This window comes from Ceratosolen solmsi, unplaced genomic scaffold (assembly GCF_000503995.2).
Source record: "Ceratosolen solmsi marchali unplaced genomic scaffold, CerSol_1.0 scaffold10, whole genome shotgun sequence".
In the NCBI taxonomy this organism is placed as follows: domain Eukaryota; kingdom Metazoa; phylum Arthropoda; class Insecta; order Hymenoptera; family Agaonidae; genus Ceratosolen; species Ceratosolen solmsi.
Window position 1 is genome coordinate 9,656,585 of NW_011948412.1, and position 11,517 is coordinate 9,668,101.

The window sequence follows — 11,517 nt, forward strand, 5'->3', positions numbered from 1 at the left end:
GAGGGCTTAGATAGATACAGACATGCACGTCTGTGCAAAATTATATATATGGTATGGGCGAAAACGAAACCTCCCCCTCTTCAGAATTCAGAAGCTGTAAGAACGAGACGTAATAAAGGGGACAAAGGATAAGCGTGTGAGATAGAAAGGGGCGAAGCTTTTTCCCACGTTCCCTACCGCACGGTCGTGGCTGAATCGTAAAAGCCAGCTATTATCGAAAGTGCCTCGATCGAGCGTCGAAAATGTGCCGAGGAAAGTCTCCGAGTATTAAATCCGACAAGTGCGAGTGGATGAGAAAGACAGGAGGAGACCGTCCGTTTGAGGCACCGAAAGGGGTATCAGGGATCGTGGTAAAAGGGCGTAGGCCGATTGATGCTGCCCCAGAACCAAATGAGCTTGGAGAGGTCGTGCCTGATGAAGAAGAGGAAGGGCCGATTGGCGATGAAACGCCTATAATCGCCGCTCCTGTTGAGCAGGACACCCGTCACGGCAGCGGCCTCGGTTCCCCTCTCGTTCACCGTCATCTCGACCTTGTGAACGACGTCGTCGGCGAACAAGCCCGGGTTCGTCACCCCGGCGCTATTCCGAAGCTCATCGAGCCCAAAGAGCGCCAACCGCTGGCTCCCGAGGAAATCGGCGAACTCCCGCTCGACCGAGCGACTCTGACGTTTGACGCGCGGCGTGTAACGCAACTTGTAACCGTTATTCCACTGCTCGACCGTGTAATTACGCGTGTTATACTTGTAAAGGAAGTTCGGCCTCCCTGACTTGGACTGACGCCTGTAATCGTCGGTAGAGTCGGGATCCAAGGACCTCCAGGTTATGAATGCGGGGCCGCCGTCGACGTTGTCTCCGTGACCGCGACCTGGGGATAGGATACTTAGGTCGGCGGTTCTGGGATCGAAGAGTGAGAGGAGGCCCAATGACTTGAGAGCACTCCGAAGCTGTAGGGTGCTCGACAGCTCCATCTTCGGGTAGCTGATTAAGCACGAGTTATTTTGCATGTTGTTTATGAGACGGTCAATGACGTCGGGTGTCAGGTGCCTCTTGATCTCCTTGAGGGCGGCAGCGCCACTTGCCGTTGGAAGGATCGCGTACATAGATACCTGCGAATCAATAATTTAAAGAATCGCCGCTTATGCAAGCCTCCTAAGCTTTTAACGGGCAAATTATTATTAACGTGTGCGCCTTCCAAGCCCATTAACATTTATTGATTAATCGTTATGGAAATTATTAATGTGACAATTGACTATTTAAACACCCCCCCCCCCCCATATCACTGATTTGATTTTACAACGTATAAAGCGATCGTTAGATAAGCTTATTTATGTCGCTGTCTCAAGTTTTTACTGCAACTATTTATTTAATCGCGCAAATTGAGCTGAATTTGAATGCAACATTATCGAAATGAGTAAATTATTGAACTTGTTGTTCTTTTTAAACAGTGGCATTACGTAAATAGATTGGAATTTCCGATTAGCGATCTAATTATTTGATAATTAATTTAATGACTCTTTATATATATATATATACATATATATATATATATATATAGATAGCCCTTGTAAACATGCAACTCTCGATTTAAATGAATTCCAACTTGGCTTTGCCTTCAATATACAATTATAATGCGAATTTTGTAAATGCATTTTGCATATAATTGGGAACCGTCGTCGTCTCCTCAAGTTTGCGAATTGTGCAAGTAGCGAATGACGGCGACGCATTATGATTGTCGTTGGTAATCCCATGATCGAATACTTCCTAATCCTTAATGTTAATGCAAAAATTTGCTGAGCTTGTTTTAACGAATGTCCTTAAGGATCAAATAATTGTCAATGAAAACCATTACTTTAAGGCCCTTGTATGGGAGTCCAATGATCTTTAAGCCGAGATTTTGGTCTTCGTAAAATGGAAAGGTACCACCGTTGTACATGAAGTCCACGTAAATAATTTCATTCGGCTCGATATAGAATGCCTTCCTGTACACAAAGCAAACTTTATATAAGAATTATATGATCAATAATAAGATTGATTGAAAATCGTTTTTTTTTTCGCTTGAACAATAATACAAACCTCTTCGTTCCTTCGTAAAAGTGCTGATTCCACTCTCCATTAAAGTATAAAGCGGATGCAATAATAACTGCGGATAAAGGATTTGGCGGCTCGTTCAGCAATTTCTTAATTTTACCCATTGTCTTGTCGTCCACCCAATTATTAATTATCGACTGTGCCTTATCATTATGATTGGAAAAATCGACGCTCGTCACATCGCTTTTGTAGATTTTATCGCTAACGGCTCGAAACTCTTTACGAATAGGATAGCCATCCTATAGTATAGAAATGTCATATATATTCTATAATAATCATAATAATCATGTTCATGTGTATAGTTGTCGTATAGTTATGTAATTGATGATGTTAACGGGACAAATTATTGTACTTAATCTTACGAAAATTACCGCTATTAATACATTTGTATACTCCCGTGTCACGCAAAGCAAAGATATTTTACCAATTATTTAGAGACTTTAAAGGACTCCTATCGTTTAAAATGCCCTTCCCCCTTTCCACGATTGGACGTAAAACAAGGCACTTTATTAAAAAAAAAAAAAGAAAACATATTACAAAAAATTCTCATTGGTAAAATTAAATTTATCGGTATATCGTTGAGATTAAATGAACGGCCTTGAATAAAGAAATGTGCATATAATGAAAAGGACAGTCTGCGTATTATGTATGGGAGTACATTAAAGTAAGATGACTTTTATTCTACAGTAAAGAATAATGCTCGAATTTTCTTTGCAAGCTTTTCAAAGTGACTAATTATTATTTGTACGTAACAGTATGTTGAATGGGAAGAGGAAGGGGAGGAGGGGAAGAAAGCTTTATTTCTCACAACTATAACTTACTAAAAAATGATAAATTGTCTAAAAAAAAAAAAAAAGTAAATTTAGAGTGTGAATAGTGAATGGGACTAGAATATTGAAAAGCATTGCATCGAGTGCAAAAGTAAAAGGAGATAAATAATGTAATTTAATATGCATGCGAGAGATACCTGGACAAAAATACCGAATGCAACTTCGCATTGTGGCATATTTTTGTCAGCGCGATAGTCCTCGTTAAATTCTTGAATCAATAAGCCAAAAATTCGATGCACAACCTCGGAATGATTGGAAATATCGACACCCGATTGCAGTCCAAGAATTCTCGTGACCTCCTCGAAAGTTTTGCCACCGGAAGCCAGGAGCACCATCGCCAGTGTAGCTGTTAAGCTAACTGGTGAGAAAAGCACATTTTCACGACTCGACGAGGAGGAGCTCGCATTGTCGACAGCGCGATCCATATCGAGGGTGAATTGCGTAACTCCCGTCGATATGAGATTTATTACCTGAAAAAATCGTATGTTATTTCGCTATTGCAAGGTCCCTCGGGGCTGCGTAAGCTTTTTCCTTCGATTTGCCAACTACGGACGCCACGCGGACAACCCTCGCGTCCAATGTAATTGAACCACGAACACTCACTACCGATAGCCTCTACCCCGGGCTTTCAAAAGCTTCAAAAGCCAATGAATCGCCGGTGAGCGGCTCGTGGTAACGACAAAACTTCGAACGCACACTGACAAATGCAAGGAAATGAGCCAACGGCCCCAAGGACAAGGCCAAGGGTCATACATAGTCTTGCCATCCGGGGGGTAGGAGAGCGTTGGCTATTGAGAGGTGGGACGGCCTTGTGGATTCCTGCCTCCAAGGAAAGGAAGACGGTGCCAAGCTCAGGGACTGAGAGCCGCCGCTAAAGCTCTGCGGGTACGTCGGTCTCGTGCTAAGTCGCCTCTCAGCCTCCAGCTTCATTGCCTCGTACTGGTCCGGGAAAACGAACTGCGCGTGACAGACCGCCAAGCCGATGGCCAGGTACGTCAGCCCCAGGAGGTTCATCATGACGCGTTGATTGCTCTCTCCCTCTCTCTATCCCTCTCTCCCTCTCTTCCACTCTCTCTCTCTCTCTCTCTCTCTCTCTATCTATCTCTCTCTCTCTATCTCTCTCTGTCTGTTTGTCTGTCTCTGCCTGCGCATTATATTTACAATCTTGTTTCCGCTCGCCGTATGCACCGCTGATTTTATCTCTTTCGTCGAGCTTTCACGGCGAGCTTAAACAACGAATGGATAATGGCTTGTCACGCGATTGGACGGCCGAGTATCGTCGTCGCTTCGCAGATAATCGATCGGAGGAAAACGCACGCGCCCGGCTTTCCCACCTTTGCCTCCCTCTCGCCGTCCATTAATTCGTGAAGTTGCCTTTTGTCATTGGACTTTTTATTGTAATAAAGAATGGAAATAGTCGCGTCACTCGATAAAATATTCGTCATGGCAAAAAACATAGGCCTTTATGGGTCGTTCGTTGGGCCGTGGCGAGCGTCTGGGCCGAGGCATTAAAAATGATGATGCTAAAGTATAGCGATGGCCGAGCGACGTCGACTGCGATTTTTCCCCAGAAATATCTCTCGCAATGATTATTGCCGGCGAAAAGGAAAGCAGAAAAACCGTGCATCATTCGTCCATTATAAAACAAAATAAACAAATGAAGAAGAGGAAAAGATTCGATCGAGGTGAGTCTCTTGCAATAACGTGCCATACGATGGGGGGGGGGGATGGCAGGAGACGATTTCGATAATGTCTCGTTGCGCTTTGAAAATGATATGGGTATGATATGATATGATATGGGAAAGTTGGAATTTTCATTGGAAATCTTTTTTGCCTCCATTCCCTTCTCTTCTTTATCCCGTTTTTTTTATTATTTCGGTTATCCATCGATTTCATTTTTTTTTTTTTAAGAGCCGATTATTCGTGACTTTTCCTGTTCTACAAATGCCATTACGTTTAGTTTCCCCGATTTTTATTCGATTACGTTCGCTCGCAGTTGGTTTCTTCAACGACGCTTGAATACACGGACGTTGCGAATTCTAAGAACGAGGGAGATAGAGAGAGATAGAGAGATAGAGATAGAGAGATAGAGAGAGAGAGAGAGAGAGAGAATTAAAGCGAATCTCCATACAATTGAAATAATTTTTATTCAAGGTCTCGCTCGAACCTTCGCTCAGCGAAAATCCCATTCTCGCTGTCTCTGGATCGTTTGTTATATGCTAATGACTCGAATCGCCCGCATTACCGCGGTTAAGCACCAGGCAAACGAACCTCAACCCAGCGCTCGGCAGTTGAAGGTGGAATAAGCGACGATTGTCTATTATACGCTAGCCTCCATGCTAATTTCATTAAAATATTTAACTCGACGCTTAAGTGAACTTTCGCTCGCGTTACTTCATTTGTTCAAGCTTAAACAATAACCGTGTGCGCCTGGCTTGTTGCGTTATTCTCTACTCCTCCACCACTCTTCAACCACACCAATATACAATGAATTCGCAGTTCTTTCGTGTAGCAGCGCGAGTCGGAATATCACCCAAGTTGCAATAATACTAATTCTAGAGCAAATAATATCGCTACTTTCGCCAACTCTTTTCACGACAAAGATAAGCTAAATAGAACATTTATCGCGCGGACGATGAATTATTCATAATGGAGCGATGCGCTCTAGCAAATCGGAAATTCGCTCGGGAGATTGTGAGCGAGGATAACCACGCTACCGAAACCTATAAAAATAAATGATAAATCCCGAATAACTCAGCCTCGATGACCCGGTCGCGAGTTTTTAGTTTAAGCGGAAATTTTTTACACTTATCGCACAACTTAAACCCGCTACGTACGTCTGACAAAACTTCATTAATTTAACGAAAGCTTAAAATTTCCTCTCGCAAGGATTATCCGGACCGCCTGACGATAAATGTGCCTCCACAATTGCGTCAACAGCGAGAAAGTTTTACGATGTTTTGCGCGAGTGTAATTGCCGATACAATGCCTCGGTCGCCTACTCTAATCATAAATACCGTACACGCGGCCCAATCGCCAATAGCGACTTGAATTCGCGCAATTATATCCGCAGAGTGAGAGAGATTAACGATTGGGACATAATTGTTACATTTCGTCGAGAGCTTGGGCGAGCGACGGCACCAACACTACTCGACGCCGGCTCGCCCGCATCTACAATCACGAGGACTCACCGGCGCTGGAGCTGCGTAACAACTTGCTGTCTCGTCGAAGGAAAATGAATGTCGGAGCTCGTGAAATAGATCGGTAAGGCCGGGAGTCGCGCGCCTCGTGAACTGCTTCATCGCCATTCGCTCGCGCTCCTATTTACCGCGCCCGGGGTCCCCACCACGTCCGTCGCCACCGCCGCCAGCATCGCCGCCAACGCAGCAGCAACGGCAGCCGCCGCTGCCACCGCCACCAACTGCGACGGGATCGCGATCGCGATCGGCGGCCCCTTGACCTTGACCGCGAGATAACGAGACGCGCCAGGTAGGAGGCGATCGTGACCCAAGGAGGTGAGACGATCGCGTCGAGAGGTTGACTCCGGTCGGCGGACACTTACCTAAGCGACGCCCGAAGCCCTTGCTTGAAATTTCGGCGCATTTCAAATCGATTGCGCTTTAACTATTTCTTGTTCCTTACGTGTGTGCGTAAGCCTGAGCGGAAGCGATCGTTGGACTCCCTGGGAAAAACTCCCAAGCCGAATCGCGAGCATCGATCGAGTCGAGGATTTGCCGAGTTAAAGGACCGACTAGAATTTCATTGCCTACTTTATAATACGGATACTCAAATTCACTTCCAATTACTTTGATTGCACGGATTTGCGAATTGAAGTGAAGTGCAACCGGTAATCGCCAATTTTTATGCTCCTTCGTAAAAAGTAGTCACAAATGCGTTTCGCGTCTTGGGACTTTTTTCGCCAAGTTTTCACGTTTAAGGGACAGTAAGCATACGCCTAAACTGCATTAATTTGTAACAATTATATTCTTCCAAATTGTCAGCCACGCCGTTAGTTGCTACGAATATAAGTAATGACAAAGACCATTGAATAATATCCTATGTATGAGCAATAATAATTGATTGTAATATTTTCATGTATTTGCAGTTCAATATTAAACATCTTCGACGTTCATATTACCATTTGACAATCATTCTAAAAGCTTTGAATACACAATTGTCATTCCATTCGGTTGGACTTATTCCGTAAACGTGTGTGTGGGTGCGCGCGCGCGCGCGCTCAAAGAGAAACATTAGGTATGTAGTGCATGAATGTTCGGCTTTTTACTAATATCTCTTTAAAAAAGACTGCACACTTTAAATTTCGAATTCTATACGTCACAATGCCGACCTTTTCTCTTCGTACATTCGGTAAAGATAGAGTCGTTAAAATTGTTGGTAAACGCCTGTTAACTTATTGATTAGAGCGACGGTCAATTTGCATTCAAAATTCATTTTCACGATAAAATACTTCAATTACAAATATATATATATATATATATATATATATATATAATTTCATACATTTACTTATCGTACCATATTTAAAGATTTGAGTAATGATTGATCAAACTCCAATTTGCAAAAATATAAATTCGTTAACGTTTATAAAATCTCCAAAGTGAATCGGTGTAATGTTATCAATACAAAAATAATAACAAAAGCAAAAAAAAAAAAAAAAAAACTATTATCAACAACGAGTTTCAGAAAAATAATAAATTGAAAATTATACATATTAATAAGCGTTCTTTTTTTATGAATAATTAAAAAAAAAAAAAACCAAGTAAAACTATCAAAACGTAATTATTAGACTTTATCTTAAGAAAAGCTGACAAATCCTAAAGTACAAAGAGAACTCAAAGATCAAACAAATTTTATTTAAAAGTATTGAGTAATATGAATAATATACGTGCTCGAGAATATATAATAAAACTTATTGATTATTATTCTGATGGAAAATAAAAAAAAAAACAAAAAAAAAAATTTACACACACACATATATATATATATATATATATATCTTTACCTTTATTTGTTCATAAGAACGAAAATCAATAAAATTTTTACTGGTTTTTCCAAAACACCATCGGACGAACGTACTAACATTTAATGATTTAATTATAGGTAATCATTAATTCCTTTTAGAAAAATTTCACGCTAACGTAAAAGAATAATTTCAAAATCGTAATTCAATAACAATGTGTTGTTGAATATTGTTGGAAACGAGTATTTCAACATTATATAATTTACATTTGCTTAATCTAATTATTTAGTCTCCGACGTTAAAAAGCACTTTATGACATTCAAATGTTTTACCTCGCACAAAGCTATACTAATTCTAGCTTTAACAACACTATCAGATCCATGAATATCAATATCAAGGAAACTCTTATAAACAAATGTTAATAACAATCACATATATCGCATTTAGTGTAAGATAAGTGCAACGAGGAAAACTCGTCTCATTCTACCCAACGGCTATGATTTTATCTTACAGCGATTATGAAATTTCATCAAGTTTAGCACGTTCAAAAGCTTGAAAGATATATTTTCATAACTTTATTATAAATCTAAAGTGTTGTGCACTTCGACGCTAATTGCTAATGATTAGTGCGAATTACAAATCCAATTGCTATAGACTTGCTCGTAATATTGGAAAATAGTGGGCACATTTCGTTGAAACTTTCGTAATTTTGATTGGCGATGCATTGGGAGATAAGCGATACATCGCTTATACAAAATTGCCAACGAATACCAAAGCGAAGATCCATTGATTATCATTTTAAAAATAAAACTCGTGACTGAGACACATGACTCGATCGATGTAAGCAAAATCCATAAAACATGGAGAAACCCCATTGACAAATTGGCAAATAACGCGCACGTAATATAAATTGACTTAAAAGTCACAGGGCCGTTGTGCTTCACGCATCGCCGATAATTCATCGCGACTCGAAACTCTGCCCATACGATCTGTGAAAGCTCCGATCGACGACGGGCACGCATGCGCACGCGTGCCCGAGCTTTCTTCCACAGCCCGACATACATAAAATTGCCCCCATTGATGCGACAGACCTATGGCGTGGCGGTAATTGTCTCGCCCGCCCTTCCCCCTTCCACTACCTCGCCGTAACGAGACACAAAACTTACATCCGATCAGTGTACCTGCGAGCCTCGCGATAAGGAAAATAAACGAAAATGTGAAAGGTAAAAGTCCCTCGCATGCCGCGATTATAATAACCAGGAAATCGAGAGAAAAGGCTCAGTGGATTGATTATCTTTGCCGCAATTCCAAAGCCGCGGAGCACCTCGCCGTCTGTGTCTGTGCGTGCGCGCTCGCGCGCAACGCGACGTTGCAGCTCCAAGGCATATGAATAGGAGGAAACGGTGGAAATGCATGCGCGTCATAAGGTGAATGCGAGTCGATCGATTGTCAGCGGCAAGTGCGCGACATTTGGTGCGCCACGATATACCATCGCTTGTCTTCCAGCTAATTGCCTTAATTAAGTCTCCGTATTTTGCATGTAAAGTGCTCGACAAGCGTGGCCATTTAAATCGACATTTCCGTCGCTCACTTGGAGTAATTAAGCTTCTCTTTGTGCTTCCGTTGCCAAGATCGGGTCAACTTGACTGCAGAACCTGCACTCTCCTAATGATCCTATCCAACATTTTTCACAAACCTTGTCGATGCTTCTTCTTGCTGCACTGTTCGCGATGCCTATTGCAACCAACTTTTATCAATATCTCCTTACACTTTTGCTTTTTTTTCTCTTTTTTCTTTGGCTTATTTAATGCGTAATTACTTCTCGTTCGATATACAAGATAAAAAAAAATAAATAAATAATAATAATAGTATATACACCTAATATTAGCGATTATTTTGCATTTTTCTTAATTATCCTGCTGCTGCGTAAAAATTTTGATTTACTGTCTTTAACGTTCGCATTGAAATGTAAAAAGTCTTTAATACCATTGGATGTGGTCGGTTTATGATAACGGATTTTTCAAGCCCTTATAGGAATTGCCAAGCTTTGATTGTTAGATTGCAGATTGAGAACAAGGGTAACGTCGATGGGGCGAGGCCAGGGATGGAGGGTGGGAGGGAACGAAATAATGAAATGGATGGAGGAGATCAAAAGAGGCCATAATGTGTACATTAAGCCAACGTAGATTCTCGGCTCCTATCGAACTGAAGCTTTAATGCAATTTATTAACCGTTGGTAGCTAACATATTTACAATCCTCTTAAGTAATGAATAAGACGCGGATATTAAATTTAATTATATTCATTGGTTCGTTGAATTTTAATCGCCTTAATTTTGATATTTTTGTACTGATTTCCAAACTACAAGAGACGATTAAACATTCAAACATTTGAATTAAAATTTTACTTCCTTCTTTCTTTCTCTCTAGTTTTTCGCAAGATAATATAAAATATCATTTTAATATCGTAATTTAATATCATTTTGATATTAATCTATATGGTGTTGTTTAAACATTTAATAATTTTAACGGCGGAAAACATCTTTTTATAATTCTGAGAAGCATTTCATTAGACGCTTACGTATCGGCACGTAAGCTTCCCGTAAAATAGCTAATAATTAATTAATTATTGTAAACATAAATTATTTTTCTCATATATATATATATATATATACATGCCTAAGACGTTTCATTATTTAATTAACAATCAAGTACAATGAATAATTCAGTATGTCTGTTTTAATTATTAATTTAACAAAAGTATTGTATATCAAACCAATCCTGATAATTTTTCCAATATATTACACGTATTATAATACTTCCAGTAGTTGTATTTTCCTCTAATGAAGAAAGAAAAAAAAAATGAGAAATTTCCATTTTATTATGAAATATCAATGTGTCAAATGCCTTATAAAATCTCTAATTGTTTCACCTGCAATTAAAAGCTAATATTTTTTTTATTCGCATAAAGGAATGGAGAAAAATGATATTCGACTTATTGAATCATCTGTTTAATTGAAATTATATTTTATAATGAACATAGGGTGAAAAAAAGTTCAATGAAAGAACCTTTGGAAATTAATATTTCATTATTAATTTATTAATTTTATTGCAGCGATAATTTTTATAGAAAGTTGCAATTATTTGCACAATAAATAGAATCGTTATAATTAATTATTATAATATACGTGTAAAAGTTTAACTGTTTCTTTATAATAATAATCCCATATAAAACATCTGCTAAAAAATATAAACCAAAATATAATTATTATTATAGTACAAGATTAAATGAAATTTTGCATGGGTTTGAGACTTTTTACAAACTATAGCCATTCAACTTGACTATGTAGAGCAATAAATTCGGATAATTAAGCAACGATATAACGATAACTTGGAAGCTAAGTTATTGTCGATTATATATGTTTTTTGTGATTATTTTTAGCTGTTATTGACATAAATTTTTCGATGTACATTTTATGCTATCGTTTGAAAATTTTACGCATGGCATTTGCCTAGAGATAACCAACGCTTCAACATATACTTTTAGCATCCATATTATTTTATCGGAATAATTTTCAATACATTTAAATCTCTATAGCATTTATATTTTTTTTTTATTA

At 39.4% G+C, this 11,517-nt stretch overlaps 1 protein-coding gene across 1 annotated transcript; it reads right to left on the minus strand.

The window, feature by feature from the left end:
- Positions 1–167: 167 nt before the first annotated feature.
- LOC105359191 (leukocyte elastase inhibitor) lies at positions 168–3,957 on the minus strand. The gene is made up of 5 exons (XM_011495710.1): positions 3,672–3,957; positions 3,056–3,388; positions 2,074–2,327; positions 1,850–1,979; positions 168–1,106 (listed from the first exon to the last, which is right to left on the minus strand). Exons 1-5 carry the CDS (start codon positions 3,933–3,935, stop codon positions 339–341), a joined length of 1,749 nt encoding a protein of 582 aa, XP_011494012.1. The 5' UTR covers positions 3,936–3,957; the 3' UTR covers positions 168–338.
- Between the last annotated feature and the right edge of the window lie 7,560 nt (positions 3,958–11,517).